Genomic DNA, 18,574 nt, shown 5'->3' with positions numbered 1-18,574 from the left:
ACGCTGTGCAGGCCCCGGGTGAGTCGGCCTTTTTCTCTCCCCTGGGGCATGGCATGCTCAAGGGGGCAGGGAGAAACCTAGCAAGGAAAACAAATTTGGCGATCCCAAACCGGTTCCAGTTGGACAAGGCCGAGGGGGCTTTGCCTGCACAAACATCCAATGGGCCCCACAGCAAGTAAGAACGGACTCCACAGCTCATGTGAGAAGTCTTGGTGGCCAGAAGCATTTGGTGTGAGCAGCCTCCTGGTAGATGTGGGTGTGCGAGAGGCCAGAGCTGAGAGGCACGCGCACCGCGGGCGCCCCTCTCTGGGTGTCAGCGGCTATGACTCCTCAGGATTGCCCGAGAAAGTCCGGTCAAGTAGGGATAAACAGACAAGACTGTCTTGGGGAGCCCTCCCTGACAGGGAACCCCAACACTGAATGGTTATATGGTGAATGACAAGGTCTGGGGAAACATTTCACAAGATGCTTAAGGCCAGAGAGGACCTGAGAGTTTTTACCACACACTGGCCAACCACGGGAGGGGCGCACTTTCCAAGAAGCGATAGGGTTTGAGGATGGCCCAGGCAGGACAAGGCTTGAGAGACTCAACCTGTGGTTTTAAAACACCAAGCAAACAAGCAACAACAAAACCGCTACTCTGTGTCGGGGGCTGGGGGCTGGGGGTGTCCGGGCTCCGGGCCCAGGCATCAGGTGTTTAGGGTTTTCTTCCCCAGCGGGCGTCAGCATCTAGCGAAGTGAAAACGCAGCTCCAGGCATCCCTGTTTGGACCGGTCCCCACACGGGCACAGGGAACTTTCTAGGTTGTGGCTAAGTATCCGAAGGTGCCGTGGGTAGTGTAGAAGACCAGTTGAAACCAGCAACCTTCAGTGTGGCTGCGCTCACCAAAAGATTCACATGCCTCTCCCCCATGAACTGTAAGCTGCAACCAAACATCTATCCTAAAGTCCCGGGACTCTCCACTCCCTTCAGGTCTGTCCAGGCTGACTTAACGAAATCCAGTCCGCCACCCGAGCCACGGATGCCGCAGCCCAGGCGTTTGGCTGCAGCAGGGCGCGGGAAAGGGCACTTTGGCGCGGAGTGGGAACCCAGCAGAGGGGATGTGTCTGCACGGACCCTGGCAGCGACATTCCCCTCTTCCCTCCCCACCCGACACGACCTACTCCTCCACCTCCAGTCTCCCACATGAGGCCTTCAGGAAAGATTGCACGGACCCCCGACCTGGGCGCGCGCCCACCTGCATCCCGCCCCCAGCCCAAGCACCGAAGGGGCGGAGGGTGTGTGAGGAGGTGGGTGGCGACCGCAGTCTCAGGGCTGTTTGGGCGGGGGCAAAGGCTTTGGTCGGAGAAAATGGGCGGGGGCAGGAAAGACAGACCCTGCAGACGTGGAGGGGGCGCGCCGAGCCTCTCCAACCCCCAGGACGGGTGTGCCAGGCGGAATGGGAAGAGGTGGGGGAGTAGGGCTCTGGGAAAGTTTATCCCGGAAAAGCCTGGCATCTTGGGGGGGGGGGGGGCTGGGAGACTGGAGAAACTGAAGCCACAATCCAGGTGTCCAGGTGCCCCGCAACCCGCGGAGGGGGATGTCTGTCTCCCAGGCCCCCCCACACCGGCCGAAACAGGCTAAGTTGCTGCTGGGGTTGGGGAGGTCCATGAGGGTAGAGGTGAGGATGTGGTAGAAGATGTAATAGATGATCTGGACAGACAGAGAGGAGGATGAGCAGCAGGGTGGGTAATCGTAAGGAGGAAGCCAAGCCGGGTGGGGGAAGGGACTGGGACCGCGTCGAGGTTGGGTGGGCTCGGGTGGGGCGCGCGGCGCGGCCAGACTCACCCGCGGCAGCCGAGGCACTGAGCAGCCCCCAGCCCAGCAGCAGCAGCAGTGGTGGTGGCGGCGGCGGCGGCGGCGGTGGTGGCGGCGGGCGGCCCCAGCGACTCCCGGTGCCCGGCACAAGCGCCCAAATCCCGATTTCGCCTCGAGCCCTCCCTGCCGGGCAACCGCAACATCCTTGCTCCGGTCCCCGCGAGCGCGGCATAGCGCGGCCGGCAGCCCGAGGGAGAGGCTTCACTCGCCGCCGAGGAGAAAGGAGGTCAGGAGAGCTCTGTAGCTTTTTTTTTCTTCCTGCTCCGGGAGGGGGAAAAAAAAATCCCGGTACGCGGGAGCCCTGAGCTTCTGCGGCTGGAATGAACCAAGTGTCCGCCCGGCCGGGGAGAGGCGCGCTGCGCTCTCGGAAATGACTCGCTCCAATCCCGCTTCGCGGGGTTCGCGCCGGGGGGCGGGGGGGTGAATTATCCCCGGATTAATCACTCCGGAGCCGCTTCTCCGCCGCTCCAAATGCTGGGGGTGGAGGCGCAGTTAAGAGGGAAAAAAACGGGGTGGGGGGTGTTCTTCAGCGCCACCTGCACCTCCTAATAAAACACAAATTACATCTAAAGGGTTGTTTATTCCTATTTGTTTTACAATTGACCAGTTTCTTTTAAGTTCAGTCCTCCGGCTTTCATTTATAAGATCATCATTAGTACACCCCTCCCGTACACACACACACACACACACACACACACACACACACACAAACACACACTCTATTTCATACACAGGCACATACACGCCTTCTCTACGTTTGGAAATGGGAATACTGTCTGGGGAAAGGTAACCGAAGAAGATTGCAGTTCCCCAGTAGTGGCTCTTAAAAGAAAATCTTGGGTACTGGCTTTGAACTTGTAGTCTTGGGTCTAGGGAGAACACTCCAAAGCTCAATTCGCAGTAGCCCATCCCAGGAGATGGGTGCGCGAACATAGAGGAAGACAGGATTAAAAATTGAAGGGTGAGTGAAACAGGGGGTGAATGGTCCCCTTCATTCAGTCCAGGGCAGCCCTACCCCTAGCCAAAGACAAAAACCACAGGGAGATTGGGGGCGGGAGGGGTTATGGGATCGGTGGAAGGCTGTGTAAGAGTCCCTTGCTCAATTTACCCTCTAATTTAAATGACTGGGCACTGCTTGTCCCCCACACCCACCCAACCAGGACCGCAAACCAGATGAGTTGCTCCTAAGGAAGTGAGACCTTATCTTCCACAGGCTGGTAGCTGCTGCCTTCAGACCTAGGAGGGCTCAGCGTAGGTCCCACCCCCTACTCCGCCTCAGCAGCGGTCTCAGGCTGGTCCACCCTAGGCGGCTCTGCCAGTCACGAGGGCCCCCTTCACTGTCTATGCCAAACTCTTGCCTAGGGCGAAGAGACGCCTAGGGAGATGAGGGAGGCCAGAGGGAACCACGACCGACAAGGCAGGGGGAGGAGGCTCTGCCTGGCGAGCGCAGCGTAAAAGCACCTGCCCGTGTACACCCCATCCCCCTCTGCCAGAGTCACCCAGAGAGGCAGATCTTGCGTTTAGGCAGTCTGGCAATCAAGTGATTTGGCCAAGCTGGCGTTCTGGCATCCTGGAGGCTCAGGAACCAGGGAACACGATGGCGGACGGAGAGGCTGGGACATTTCCTAGGAAGGGCTGGAAGAGGGACTTTTAAGGGTTGGCAACTTGGGTTAGGGGTTTTCCGCAACCCAAGTTGACAAGCTGTGGGCGATCCTGGGAAATTTCCAGGAAAAGCGTGTGAGAGGGCTTCGGGGTTATGTCTGGGGTTGGAGAGGAGAGGGTTATGCAGGAGTGGACGCTAGTTCTTATTCCCACGAAAAACTTGCTCCACAGAGCCACACTTTCTTAGAGCGCTTGGTACCAGTCTTTCTCTTTCCCCCACCCCAACCCTGGTGGTTCCGGTTTCCTTGCATGAGCTCATCCCACAGCTGGGGAGCCCGCCTGGTGGCCCCCCGGAGTGGGTATGGAGAATTCTGTGAATCGCGGGTCCCATTCCCCACCCCCATCGCACTGCCCGTCCCGACACAGCCTCTCTGAGTGCCAAGAACCAACTGAAGCAGCCAGAAAGCCTCGGTGAAAGGCCTGCTTTATATGCCTAGGGCAGCGAGGAGGGGGCTGTTCGTTTCCCATTGTCCAGACCCAGGCCCCCAAAGAGCTCAGCTAGCAGAGGTTGGCTGTGCCTTCCTACCAGCCTTGCAGAGTGGGGGAGGGCATGATGCTGTGTTCTTCAGGGAGGTTGCTGGCTGCCTGTGTCATGCCAAGGGTGCCCTCTAGGCCCTTCTCCCTCCTAGGCAGGGTTCTCTTCCAGGGAATGGTGGTGAGACCTCTGAAGCCTTGCAGCTGGGTGGGTCCATAATTCTGGTGGCTCAAAGCCTATGGATTTTCTCCTACCAAAGAAACCAGATCTGACTGGAACTGACAGCTGAGCTTCACCCTTTATTTCTCTGGGGAAAGAAATGTTTCTGTCTTCCCACTCTGACTAGGGGTTGTGGGAGGCAGGGGCACACTTTTAATCCCTGAACAAGACCCACTTACGTCTTCCACCTCTGGGGCTCACTCTGATCTATTTAGGTCTACACAGATTTTCACAGCACCTCCTGTGTTCAAGGGCTCTGCACTGGGCTGTGTGCTGTGAGCCCCATGGAGAAGCTCAGTGTGTGGTCCTGGTTAGGGAGACAACAGAGGTGGAAACCCACAGATAACTGACAGAGTCAGACAGCTATAGTCAGCAGGGATGAACAGGAGGCATGCTTCACAGAGTCATATCAGCATACTATGTGGGCTTTGAACTTGATATATCGGAGGAAGGCTAATTCAAGGAGGATCTGGGCTCGGCATTGATGCAGGATGAGGACTTGAAGAGGATGAAGATTCATTTGCTCAACAGATATTTATTGAGCACTGTGTCATAAGAAATACACAAGATAGTAGATGTCTCTTGACTCGATGGAGCCATTTAAGTAAGCAAACATGTCTAAGGTTCCTGAAGAAGGAAACATGAGTGAATATGGAGTGAGTTTCACAGGGTGCCTCTGGGAAGCCCTTTCTGTTGTGACCCTGAAAATGGTCCTAGAATTAATCAAGATACAAAGGGGTTTCTGCAGAGAGGGATCAGGTAAGATCTTCCTCATGGAAGGTTCCGAGTGACAGAGGGTGACTTAGTAGTCACAATTTCCACTGCAGTGACCAAGGCACAAAGGACAACATGGCAGCTCCCTGATAGACATGGTGCAGGACGAGCTGAAAATTCTGAATCTTAACACGAATGCAGCCAGGGAAAACTGACGTACATACAGCTAGGAAAAGGGTCTCAAAGCCTGCCCCAACAGTGATTCACTTCCTCCAACAAGGCCACACCTCCTCCAACAAGGCCACTCCTCCTAATATTGCCACTTCCTGAGCCAAGCATTTTCAGATCACTACAGAGGGTAAGGCTGGATTGAGTTGAACAGAGATGTGGGACTCCCCACCCCTAGCCAGGAGGCAGATCATGCAGATCTCCATGGCTGATGAGAGTTTGGACTTTATCCTTAAGCAGTAGGAAAGAGGTGTATCTGCTTGCTCAGACTGCGATAGCTGCCCACGGCGTGGTTTAGGCAACAATGATTTCCTCACTGCTATGGGGTCTCAGGATGTCTGGGGCTTGGTTTCTAGCTTGGTTTTTCCTGCGGTCTCCCTGGCTTGTTGATACAAATGACTTCTCTTCCCATCTTCCCTTGTTCTCCCCTCTCTGCACACACCAATCCCTACTTCCTCTTTTTTAGAAGGATGGCGACCATTTGGGATCGGTATCCCGCCCTGACAATCTCCTTTTACTTAATCACCTCTTTAAAAATAACTGACCCCAAACCAAGTCACATAATGAAAAGGGGAAGGGGGGGCATCAAGTTATGTCTGTTGTGAAATGGGAGCACAGCTCAGACCCTAGGAAGTGGGAAGGACTCTTTGGGTGCAGGAGAAACAGATGGATGGGTGGCAGTCAGAATACACACATAAGGAGGTGTCTGTTGGGGATGAGGGTGGAGCTCTGTGGTAGAGCGCTGGCTGGCAGGATCCCCAGCATGTAGGTGGGTAAAGGAGTAAAGGAGAGGGGTTTGGTTTGTTTGGTTGGTTTTTGGTTTTGTTTGTCTGGTTTTTGCTAGTACACGGACATCACAGGGGGCGGTAGCAGGACCTACTATAGAAGGCAGATAAAGTTCTGATTTAAGAGATATACTTTTATTTCTAGCCTACGGGAACCAAGTGGCATAATCCTTCATGTACTCCGGCTTCTGTATGCAAAATGTAAAGGAAGAAGAGGAACACAGGAAAAGCTTGACTACTCAGGAGGCTAGTGCAGTGGTCTGAGCCTCAGGTCTGGGTATATGGGCAAAGGGAGGACAGGAGGAATGGGGTGATGGTGATAACCTTCAGAGGAACTAAGAAGTAGGAACCAGAGGTCTTCTAGGTCCTCTTCTCTCAAGCCTAGCGTAGGGTAGCTGTCGGACCACCCCTTCCAGTTCACAGTGAAGCAATAGGCAGTCCCAGGTCTAGGTCTCTTCATAAATATCACATTTCAGGGATGGGGGGGTGGGGGGAACCAGTGCACTGTAGTGACTTGCCAAGATAAGCTTAATATCCAGATAAGATTGGACTTTGTTTTAGAAAGAAAACAAGGCCTAATGCTTTAGATAGCTCAGTTTGATTCAAGTAAAGAATATAGACTGGGTGCTCTGAAATTTTCATTCTGACCCCAAAAGAAAATCAAAGGGCCTTCTAAAGCTCAGGCAGAGAGAATGAGAAAAGGGAGATGGGGGAAGATGGGGGCAGGTGGTGGGTGCACCAGCCCTGTGAGCATGCTGTGAGGGCTAAGGTGGGTACGGATGCTCAGTGATGAGGACTGAGCCTGCAGAGTCTGCAGAGGAAATTTGGAGACAGGGGTGTGTACAGAAGGAAGGCTGGGGTCTGGCTGAGGATGGGGTTCTAATTCTCAGTATGATTAGACAGATTGGAGGGTTTCTCAAGGGTGAGGCTGGTGTTACAGTACCGTTAGGACAGGTGACAGAGTCGTAGGATGAATAATATCTCAGGAGGAGCCACACTAAGAGGGAGAAGTGAGCAGGGCCAGAGTCCTCATTACCCTTCAGTGTTACTGAGTATTGGGAGCACCAAACTTTTCCTATTCTTCTGGGAAAATCTCCAATCCTGGGAAAAGGAAAGAAACAAGGCTCGCATCAGGGACAAGACAAATCATTTTTTTCTCTTCGTGTATCAAATCATAGTCCACAGCAAGGGGAGGCCTGTCCTGGGTTGTCATGGCTACTTAAAGATCCCCTTAGCAGCTGTTCACTGTTCACCTTCTTCACTCCACCTACCCTGCCTGCAACATCATTTCCTCTCCTAACCACTGCTCAGCTCAAGCGCCACCTCCCCAGGTGATCTTGTATAAGTTCTCCTCACTCAGACCCCCCTACCCCAACAGACAGGGTTTCTTTGTTTAACAGCCTTGGCTATCCTAGAACTTGTTATGTAGACCAGGCTCGCCTTGAACTCACAGAGATCCACCTGTGTCTGCCTCACCAGTGGATTAAAGAGGGTAGGCCACCACATCCAGCTTTCACATTAGAGATTCTTAGCAGAGGGTAACTTTTTCTCCCAGGGGACATCTGACCATGTGTGCGGACATTTTTCTTTATCACACTGACAGGTGCTACTGGCACCAGGAACACAGAGGCCAAGGTTGCTGCTAACTGTCCCACTGTGTCTGGAGAGGCTCCTTCCACCCCAAATCATGACCACACCCAAACTCAATAGGGCTGAGTTGTCAGTGAAAAGTGAATGCTCAGGCCGGACTACATCTCCCAGCTACCTTTGCAGTTGGGTGGAATGTGAGACAAGGTTCTAGTCAAAGGAATGAAATCAGGGTTAGATGTCTAAACTGCATCCAGTAGTTTAGGATGGCTAAACTACAGACAGGTGAACCCTGGTTCTCTAAATTGCTAAGGAAAGGAAAATCACTTGCCCACCAGAAACACCCATCCTGGACCACCCAGTGGAAAATACTCTTCAACAGCAATAAGCCATCGGGTGGCTGGCGGCTGTTATAGCTAGTGGAGCCCCGGAATAGCATTCTTTGTTTTCTTAGGCCGTCTTTTCATTCACGAGTCTATTCATGCCACAAGTATTTCTTTATGCGCCAGGCTCTGTGCTAGGGCCCAAGGAAGCACTCTGTAAAGAACCAGAGACACCCACCCATGGTTCCTGCCCTTACTTGGGTGATGGTTTATTAGGAAGAGTTAAACAATAAAGCACAGTTAATTGTGCTAATTGAGGGATGGAATGGAGTGGAAACAAGAGGAGCTCCACGCTCAGCCAACGCGGTTCCCGGATGAGCATTTTCTAGACGAGAGCCCAGAGTAGCTAGTGCAGGGAGGTAAGTTACAATAGAAAGACCCTGCACTAGGCTGTAGCACTGTGAAAAGGCAGTCAGTCTGTGACACTCTAGTGCTCAGCTTCTCATTGGCTATCACCCAGGCTGACTGGAAGTTCAAAATGGCACAAACTTTACCTTGCCTCTTGAATTCTCAGTGCTTTCTATTGTGCCTGGAATTCTTTCCTCATCAAATGACCCAGGAGACTTGCCCTACCAGCCTGCGCAGACAGAACTCCTTCCTAATGTCTGTTCAGTCCTGCTTTTTAGGAAACATTGTCCACACACCCCGGAGACACCACAGAACCAGAAGCCTGGAGAGTCACTATAGACCTTCTCAGCCGGTGTCATGGTCTACCAGATCATTTCATCTTCTAAAATCAGCCTCCTTAACACCTCAAGGATCCCAACCAAGACTCCATTGTCTGCCCTTTGGTTTATGTCCAACCACGAAGCCATGTGCCCCGCTTCTGCCCTTGCCCAGTCTTACACTTTGCCCCTGCTGTTATCTTTTCCAACACCAGCTTAGCTGCCCTCCCTGCACCTTCTGTGGGCCTTCAGGGTGAAGTCCAGCTTTCTGCTAAGCCTTCCCTGCAAGGGTCTTCAATGTCTGCCTTTGTCTAGACAAGCTCAGGTTTCTGGTTTCTGTGCTCTCGAATACCTTGCTCCCTCTCACTCCTAATGGAACCTTCCTTCAGGGTCCTGCTGTGTGCATCTACCTGGGATGCTCCTCTCTACCTCCTGCTTCTGGGTTTTTCTCCCCCCCCCCAATTATGAGTAAAAGTAACAATGTAGCTGCTTTCAGACATACTAGAAGAGAGGGTTGGATCCCATTGCAGATGGTTGTGAGCCACTATGTGGTTGCTGGGAATTGAACTCAGGACCTCTGGAAGAGCTGTGAGTGCTCTTAACCACTGAGCCATCTCCCCAGCTCCCATCTGGCTTTCTCTTATTCGCCCTTCAAAATTTAGTGCAGACTTTGAGAGCTTACAAGCAATCTTCCCAGTGCCCATCAGGAGCCTTGGTGGAATTTGGAGTTTGACAGTGAAATGTCTCATGCAGGTTCCCATGCTGGGAACTCTTGGTCTCAGCTGAGAAGGTTGTGGAACTTTTAGGAAGTGGCTCCTTGCCAGAGGGCGTGCGTCACTTGGGGCAGGCATCAGGGATTAATAGCACAAACCAACTTTCTAGTCAAGCTCTTCCCCCTTAAGTTGCCTTCGCTGGGGTATTTTAGCTCAGGAACGGAAAATTAACTTAGACTGTGGCCATTCGGTGAACTTGGCTAAGGGTGTGGATGGATGCGCAGAGGGGCAGACTCTTGAGAAGGTTCTCGGTAGCATTTGTAAGACTGACTGACTCACTATACTCCCCTGGACTTCATTGACCGCATTTCTTAAAGAAATGCCTTCCCTGAATTATGATTTCATGCGACACTCCCTGTCCCCTGTCTTCAGAGATCCCTGACATGAGAAACTGACCAACTTAACATCATCCCTGTCCTTTATGAAGGCAGAATTGGATATATTGCCCACTATGTCACTCTGTGTCCTTTATACAAGGACCCATGATAAATTCATGCTTGGGGTTATTTCCAGGAAAGACTTTGTCTCTGCAGATGAAGATGTGTGCTTTCTGCTGTCGGGAAATAAAATAAATAAAGTAAAATTTAAAAAAAAATCTACTTCTCCTCTTTGGCTCACAAGCAGGGATGCCTAGTGTTATTATCGGATCACCTCCACACAGGCAGACAGTTCAGGAGCCCGAAAGGAGCAGCTCTTCCTGCCTTCTTCCAGTGAAGTCAGTTTGGGCTTCACTCTGGGATGCCAAATGTGCTTGTAAGCCCAACGGCTGCCTGACAGGAGCTCAGCAGTGTGCTAGTAGAGGTTTGGAAAGAAGGAATGTTGGTGACCAATGTCCCTGTGTAGACATTGAGACTTAAAACATGAAGTTCCTGGCTGGTGGCTTGTGGAGCATTTCTATCGCTGTGACAAAAACAACCTGGGAAGAAAGGGGTTTATTTCATCCAACATATCAGGTCACTCCCCAGGACTGAGGGATGTCAGGACAGGAATTCTCACACAGGAAGAGCTGATGCAGAGATCTTGGAGAAGTGCTGCTTACTGGCTTGCTCATGGGTTTCTTCTAACACCCTGGACCAGTAGCCAAGGAGTGGCACTGCCCACAATGGGCTGGGCCCTCCCCCATCAACCATCAATCAAAAAATATGATTCACGGGCCAATCTGGTGTGGGGATTTTCTCAACTGAGGTTACCTCTTCCCTCACAAACAAGACACAACCTAGCCAACCCACCAGGGATCTTGTATAAAGGAACCCTAGAAGTCACGCTCCCCCTGTTTCATATAACTGGGGGAGGGGAGGGGATGAGCCAGCCTGATTCTGGCTTTGTTGTTGTGTTAAGGGGCAATTGGAAGTCACTTCTGCCAACTGTTAGGTTTCAAACTCAGGCCAAACTGCTGAGGTGCCTACTAACATAACAAAGCGGATGCTGGCCACAGCTTCTCCCTGTATCCTGCAGTCATTACTGGTTAAAGGGCCCTCCTGGCAAGCATAGCTTAAACTTCTCCAGTCCAGGGGCTGGGCTGCCCTTCCATAACTGTTCTTCCCTATATAATTCAACCATTTTGGTTACCTGGTCTTTTCAGTTACTCCCGTGGGGTCTCCTGGCTGCTGCACGTGGTTCCCCTCCCTCTCCTCTCCTCTTTCATCACATGACTCAAGGGCCATGTGAATTCTGGACTTTCCCAGAAATCTCTGCATCCGACCATGCTCTCTCACATAGCTATAATAAACTTTTCTCCTCCACCATACCCAAGAAAAGTCATGTCCTTTCCTTCTTATCTATTTTTTCCCATTCACCAATCATGGCCTTTCTTTATTCCAACTCATAGGCTGCCATTTTTTTTTTCACAAGATGGTTCATAATAATTGTTAATAATAATAATTAATTTAATTGTACTAAGGGGCAGACCTCATAGTGAGAATATTATATGTATCTTGCACCAGTTTCTTTGTTTATTGGTTAGTTGGTTGGTTGGTTGTTTTTAATACTGGGGATTGGACCTAGAGCCTCACTCATGCAAGGCAAGAGCTCTACCACTGAGCTAAAATATTCCCAGCTTGCATTTTCCTATTCAAAATCCTCTTAACTGCCTATAGATTTGTGTCCCTTTGAATATGAAGGCACACCCAAAACCCAGAGCAAGTTAGCAAATAGCTCAATTGCTTCAGTTGCCACCTTTCAAGGTCCTACCTACCTCCTTCACCTGTGGGCAAGAGAGAGGCAGTTAGGAGAAAAAAAATCCCCCCCCACGGGGTCAGTAGTAAAGAATTACTGGTGATGTTGCCTAGAGACAGATGATGCCTAGTTTCACAGCCTTGCTTCCAAAACACTGTATGTTCCTTTCCAGAGCCCTGGAAATGGCTGGCTATTCCAGTCTTCTTCTGTAGCTGAGACAACAAGGCATCAGCCTCTTTCTTCTCATTCTTTGTACCTCAAGAAACTTGAAGTATTCCGATGTCTCAGACCCATGTCTGGACAGTTTGACTCTTTAGAGATGAAGGAAATATCAGTGGGGGCTGTGGGGAGCACATAGAATTGTCAGCACCGCCAAAAGAATTTGAGGCTTGGAAATTTTATTAGCCTCACAATAAAACGAAGAAAATGGCAACATGGAAATCAGTAAATATTTAATTAAATGCAAAGTGCAACATTGTGTCAACTTCATTAACTGTCGAATTTGGTAGGCATAAAGATTTAATTACATTTGATAAGGATTTATAGGTTAGAGTTTTTCCTCTCTGCGAAAGATTTCCTGAATACACACCAAGATTGGGGAGTAACTGCATTTAACCATAAATTAAATAAATTACCCCTGGCCCAAAAAAAAAAAAAAAATTCAAAAGCAAAAGTGCAAAAGAGCTTTGAAATGTTCTTTTGTACTTGAAGAGTATAAAGGAATATATTCATTGTGAGAAGTGGGTAGGCTTAGTGACAGGCTAGATGAGGAAAAGGGTGGGTATTGCTTGGGTTTCTGTTTGCTTGTTTTTATTGGTTTTCTGTTTGTTTGTGTGTGTGTGTGTGTGTGTGTGTGTGTGTGTGTGTGTGTGTGTGTGTTATTCTGTGGCTCTGGCTGGCCTTAAGCTCACTTTGTAAACTAGACTAGATTCAAACTTGGAGAAATTCTTCTGCCTCAGCCTTCTGACAGGCTTTCTGAATTTCTCTTTTCCCCTTATACACGCTAGGGTTAAGGATTTTAAGCTGTACTGGTCCATTAAGATTTTAAAAGTGGCCACATCCACTTGTCTGAGTTTTGTAATCTAGTCCTATTTGTGTCAGACAGGAAAGGAGCTTCGGCGGGAGGGTGTTAGGATTGCTACTTCCTCTGAGATTTTCCTGATTCCAAATCAAAAGCATGGGGCTGGAGAGACTTGGTTCATTTGACAGAGTGCTTGCCTACCAATCACGGAGCCTTGGATTCAATTTGCAGCATCTCAGAAGCCAGGTGTGGCAGTGCATGCCTGTAAACCCAACAACTCTTTGGGAAGTAGGGCCCAAAGGATCAGAAACGTGTCCTCGGGCTGCACAGGACCATGCTTTTCATTTTGTTAGAAAAAATAAAAAGGCAGAAAAGGGATGGGAAGGGGGAAGAAAAAAAGAAACCATCCCTAATGACGGCAAACAGTCACCAGAAACGCTGTGTTCCCCAGGCCAACTTCTGAGCTCTACACATACGTTGTCTCAACTGGCACCGGACACTTCTCTTAGGCCAGTGGTTTTATTACATCTATCAAGCACAGAGGGGTGAAACAGCTGCTCAGGGTCAAGTAACAGAGAACTTAAGAACTTTTCCAAGTCAAAATAATTCATAAATGAAATGGTGACCATGACGATTAATGCCAGGTTTCAAGTTCTTCTAAAACAAAACAGACAGACAGACAGACAGACAGACAGACAGACAAACGAACAGGGCATCAGAAGCCAAGCCTGTCTTGTTCAGCCCTGGGTTCTGAGGCCACATAACTGACTCCCTGGATGCTGGAATTAGCTTTAGCGTGTGCCATCCTGCTCTGTGCCACCATGCACTGATGAAATGCTTTGCCCCTTCCTGAGGCCAAACTCTGTCTAGGGTGTAGAATTTCCCTAAGCCTTGTGCCTTGCACTATGGGGCTCATGGCTGGTGTTCAGAAGTGCAGCCAGTGGGGGAGGGGGCACTGTGCATAAAATGCTTGCTGCACAAGCATAAAAACTTCATCTACCCAGCATGCACATAAAAAGCCAAGAGGCTGTAGTAGCCCTCTCAAAATCCCAGCATTCGGGAGACAGAGATTTCCTCAGGCAAGATAGGTAGCTAGACTAGCCCACAAGAAGAGCTCTTGGTTGGGAAAGAACCGTGCCCCAGTAAATAAGGTGGAGAGGACTCAAGTAAGACACCTGAAATCAGTCTATGGCTTCTACACAAACACACACATACAATACACACACACACACACACACACACATACTCTCTCTCTCTCTCTCTCTCTCTCACACACACACACACACACACACACACACCTGCAAGAATTATCACAGCCTGGAGAAGTTTATATGATGAACCCCAGTACAGTTAAAGTTCTCCCTTGCTACACTTAGCCCAGAAGCTGTGGCTCAGAAACTCCAATCTCATACATTTTTATGTAATCAAAGGGCAAACCAGCGTACGGTGCTTTGGTCAGACTCTTCTATGCCAGGTGCTGTTGTATCGATTACTGTGTGTTAGGCAATCACTTTATAATAGAGAACCTAGCACCAGCACCTTTTTTTCCAGCCTCAAAAAGTTGATTCTCTCTGCTTCCCCAACATTGGGATTACAGGTTAGTACCACTATGTCCAGTTTTCTCCCTTGGGTGCTGAGGGTCAAAACAAGTCTCAGTGCTTGCATGACAAACACTTTACCAGCAGAGCCATCTCCCCAGCCCCTTTTAAGAAAAGGAGTTGGAGACAGAGTCATGTACAGAGAACACCCCTGTGAAGACAAGGGAGGAGATGTCTCGAAATTTAAGGGTAAGAGGTCCTGTCTTGCTTTTGTTTTTACAGTTGCTGTGGTAAAATATGAAGACAAAAGCCACTTAAGGGAGATAGAATGTATTTTTGCTCACAGTTGTAGGTGATAATCTATTCCCAAGGGGATGGATGCGAAGGAAGCAGCAACCTGAAGCAGCTACTCACATCTCATCCATGGTCAAGAATGGGAAGCAGTGACTTCCTGCACACAGCTAATGTTCTCCACTCTTATTTAATTTAGGGTCCCCTAGAGGGAATAGTCCCGCCCACAGTGGGTGGATCTTCCCACCTCAATTAACATAATCTACATTGATGACCCTATCCCCCACAGTCATGCCCAGAAGCCACCCCAATGTAGACAATCCCCCACGGACACTGCCTTCCCAGGTGGTTCTAGAGTATGTCAGGTGGGCAATTAAAATTGATCATCTAACTTCCCACAACCACTGACACCTCTGTCTTGAACTTCTAGCCTGTGGAACTATCAGGCTGTAAAGGTCTATGTTGTGAGCCTAGAGTGTGATGGCCCTAACAAACTAACAAGCACAGCCCAGTTTCTAGTGACAGACAACTCAAAACCTAATGAAACCGTAATGTGAACCCACATAATCCGACTCTAGAGTCCATGTGTCTTGTAGCAAGTTCTCTGTGTCATCCAACATGGTAACCCCAGACACAGGTGGCTCTTGAGCACTGGAGATGTGCCTGGTATGAGTGAAGAGCCATTTTTTCCTATTTTATTTAAATAGGTGTGTGTGTGTGTGTGTGTGTGTGTGTGTGTGTGTGTGTGTGTGTGTGTGTGTTCGTGTTTTCACACGTGTGTGTGCATGGATGTTCCTATGTATATGCATGTGTGGAGGTCAAAGGTCAATATGTTGGATTCCTTTCTCTACTATTCTAAATTTTTCAGGCAGGGTCTTTTGCTGACCCTGGAGCTTGCTGATTTCACTAGAATGACTGGCCAGCCACCCCCAGTGTCTGAGGGTTTCGATCCTGGGATAAAACACCGTATCTAAAAGCAAGAAGGGGTTTGTTTCCGTTGATAGTTCCGCATCACAGGCTGTTATCAGATGAAGTCAGGGCAGGAGCCCAGGGCAGGACTCTGGAGGCAGGAGCTGATGCAGAGGCCATGGGGGAGTGCTGCTTCTTGGCTTGCTTCTCCTGGCTTGCTCAGTTTGTCTTTTTATATACCCTAAGACCTCCAGCCTAGGGATTGTATCACCTACAGTGAGCTGGACCCTACACATCAATCTCTAATTAAGAAAATGCCCCACAGACTTGCCCATGGGCCTATCACATGGAGGTATTTTCTCGATTATGATTCCCTCTTCAAAGACAACTCTAATTTGTGTGGAGCCAACAGCAAACTCTCCAGGACACCCAGGGATCCTTCTGTCTCCACCTCCCAAGTGCTGGGGATACAGGTGTGTGGAGCTTCCTGGCTTCTTTATGTGCATTTTGGGGAATCTAACCCCAGGACCTTCTGCTTATAGGGCAAGTACTTTATCTATTGAGCCATCTTCTTTCCAGCCCAAGAACTAAATTTTTAAACGTATGTTAAAAATATAATTAAAATTGCAGTAACCCCGTGTGGCTGGTGGCATTCATATGCGATGTAGCTTTATGCAGTTTTAAAGACCGCACTTAAGGATTTCCGGAGTCTTTTCAGAAGCCGGTGTGCTCTAAGAACACTACCTCTGTCTGTGTTCCCTATACCTGCTTGTCTTTCCTTTCCTTCTGTCCTTTCTGATTTAGTCCCCCAGTGCCTGCCCGCTCCCCTGTTCAGGGAAAGAGAACGCAGAGGAGCAGGCAAGCCAGTTGGCTTTCCTGAATCCTGGGGACTGGGCAGTGCAAGGTCTTGGTACTCTGCATGGGTGTTAGCCAACCAAATGCCAAGTGGCACCAACACTGAGTGACATTTTCAGAACTATTAATATTTCATCACAAGTGATCACTCCTCCTTTAAATACACTATCTTAAAAGGTTTTCTACATTCTTAACTGTAATTTTATTCAGTCTAGGCCCTCGGAATTTTCCCCAAAGGAGCCCATCTTCAATTTCACAAATGAAAACCAAAAAAGAATGGAGCTCGGCTTGCAAAACTCAGAGTCAACATTTCCAGGAACTCGGCCCCTCAGTAAAGAGCGAAGCTACACAGTAGGCACCTACAGTGTGCCAGACGCTTTATATACAGTGTATCATTATTTTATCCAACGTGCATTTATTGAGTGCCTACCGTGTGCCAGGAATGTGATGGGGTTCACTGTGTAGCTCAGGCTAGCCCGGAACTTGAGATCCTCCTGCCTCAGCCTCCCGAGGGCAGAGTGCCACCACACCCAGCTCAGAAATGCGAGCTGTATATTCAGTTGCTGCATAATCAGTGCTGAGCAGATCACCTAGCACAGAAGGAGCGTCCATAAATTCTGGAGGATTGGGAAGAAATTCAAGTCACACAGCAAAGAAATAAAGTGATGATCAGGTCACTGTGACTAGCTTTTCCCGGCCAAGGCAATCTGCCTCTATTTACTGTTTCTACCTCCACCTGCCTTCCTGTCCCAGTGCTGAGGTCAGCTTAGGAGCCAAGGGCATTAGATCATGTCTAGTCCTGAACTTTGAATTCCAGCCTCGCTTCTTGAACTCAGGACACAACCATTTGTAACCTAGAGACTCAGTTTCCTCCTACCGAGTGCGCCGAATAAAAAAGTAGTACAAACTCAGGAGTGTGTACAAGATCAGATCTGAGGTCAGCCCTTGGCATTCGGTGCTTCGGTGGGATGGCAGTTAGGATTAAAGCCAGCGGAAAGGGGGGGGGGGCAGGTTCTCCAGCTCTAGGCATACCTTGTATGCGGTGGTGGGATGGGAACAATGTTTTCCACTTTACTTACTTCTAGGAGGAAGCTTCCTGGGGTCTTGCCAGTTGCACCCCTCCCCCACTCCACCTGCCTGTCTTAGGGACGAACGCCTGGCCCGTGCCCCCAACCCCGCCACGCACCCAGCCGTTGCGCTTGAACCCACTAAAAGAACTCCAGCTCTCGACGGCAAGGGTGTAGGAGCTACTGACAGGCAAATCCGCTGACCCCGCCCGGGCCTTCCCTGCCCAATCGGCGCCCTTTTAAGGGTTGGGACCCTCTGCGGTGCGGGTCGCAGCTCTGCGCGGAGGCGCAACACGTGTCTGCTGAGGACCTGGGCCAGGCCGACTACCAGCACAACACCGCACTGGAGATTTCTTTTTTGGGAGGCACCGTAGCAAGGGCGGGGGGTGGTGGACAGAAGGGGGCAGCCAGCCGGAAGAGCTAAAGCCAGGACCTGTAGTAGTCAGGGGGGCCGTTAGCCCTCCGTGTACACGGCATCTTGGAAAGGTGGGAGGAGACAGTTCCATGGCCAGCACCCACACAGTCTAGTACAGTGCCCGGCCCTTACTCTGCCCTTCTGGTTGCTTGGGAAGCGAGAATGGGCTGAGTCCCAGGCCCTGAAAGGTGCCACTGGGGTGTCGCAACGGGGGAGTGCCGGGTTCTGTGGGGAGAGCCAGTCCTCCCCTCCAGTCGTTCCCAGATGTCATTCTGCCCGCCCAGGCTCTTGGTTCCTGAGTTCCGGGGCATTCCACGGTTACTAAGTTACTGGTTTTTGTTGACTTTTAAATATTTTCTTCTACGGGAGAGGGGGAGGGGGGCAAAAGCAAGGAAAGAGCAAATAAAAACAAGTCAACTTAAGCCCCCCCTCCCCAAAAGAAAGTTGCCCACTGCTCCTCATCCCCACCCAGACCAAAGACCTCTGAAACTCATCCCTTGGCTGGGGCGACAACCAGCCAGAACTGACTACTTCCCAGGCCCAGTCTTCAGCTCCCTTTCTGGTGAATGAGGGCTGGTGGAGGACAGTCTCTTTGTCTCCCAGCCCTGGGTGGACAAAGGGGCTTCCGGAAAGAGAGAAAGAGGGTGATGGCCAGTGGAAATGGGTTCCCTCCATCCTCAGCCCTGGTGGCCAAGCGCCCCTCCGCCCTGGGGCCATTCCCCAGATATGTCTGGATCCACCAGGACACACCCCAGGATAGCCTAGACAAGATTTGCCATGACATCTGGAAGAGAGTCCAGGGCTTGCCGGAGTCCCTACAGCCCAGGACCTCGCTGGAGAAGCTCTCTGCCCCGGTGACTGCCACTGTCAGCTTCCAAGATGAGTGAGTAGTCCCCTGCTTGGTTGATTATAAAGGGAGGGAGGGGGAATGAAACCTGACGTTAGGTTGAAATGT

At 50.3% G+C, this 18,574-nt stretch overlaps 2 protein-coding genes across 2 annotated transcripts in view; one reads left to right on the top strand and one right to left on the bottom strand.

The window, feature by feature from the left end:
- Positions 1-2,029, bottom strand: part of CSMD2 (CUB and Sushi multiple domains 2) — a gene marked incomplete at both ends in the record, with an annotated part of 547,554 nt that extends 545,525 nt beyond the window's left edge. Inside the window, one exon of the mRNA XM_080921920.1 lies at positions 1,828-2,029. Within this exon, the coding sequence (XP_080778046.1) occupies positions 1,828-2,029 (202 nt within the window). The remainder of the gene's footprint in view (positions 1-1,827) is intronic.
- Positions 2,030-18,185: 16,156 nt separating this feature from the next.
- The window catches only part of LOC308424140 (uncharacterized protein C1orf94), a gene marked incomplete at both ends in the record, with an annotated part of 39,145 nt that continues 38,756 nt past the window's right edge, over positions 18,186-18,574 (top strand). Inside the window, one exon of the mRNA XM_080921034.1 lies at positions 18,186-18,502. Within this exon, the coding sequence (XP_080777160.1) occupies positions 18,186-18,502 (317 nt within the window). The remainder of the gene's footprint in view (positions 18,503-18,574) is intronic.

This window comes from Micromys minutus (assembly GCF_963924665.1).
Source record: "Micromys minutus genome assembly, chromosome: 9".
Lineage (NCBI taxonomy): Eukaryota > Metazoa > Chordata > Mammalia > Rodentia > Muridae > Micromys > Micromys minutus.
The sequence above is the reverse complement of the archived record's forward strand: the minus strand, read 5'-3'. Positions and strand labels throughout refer to the sequence as shown.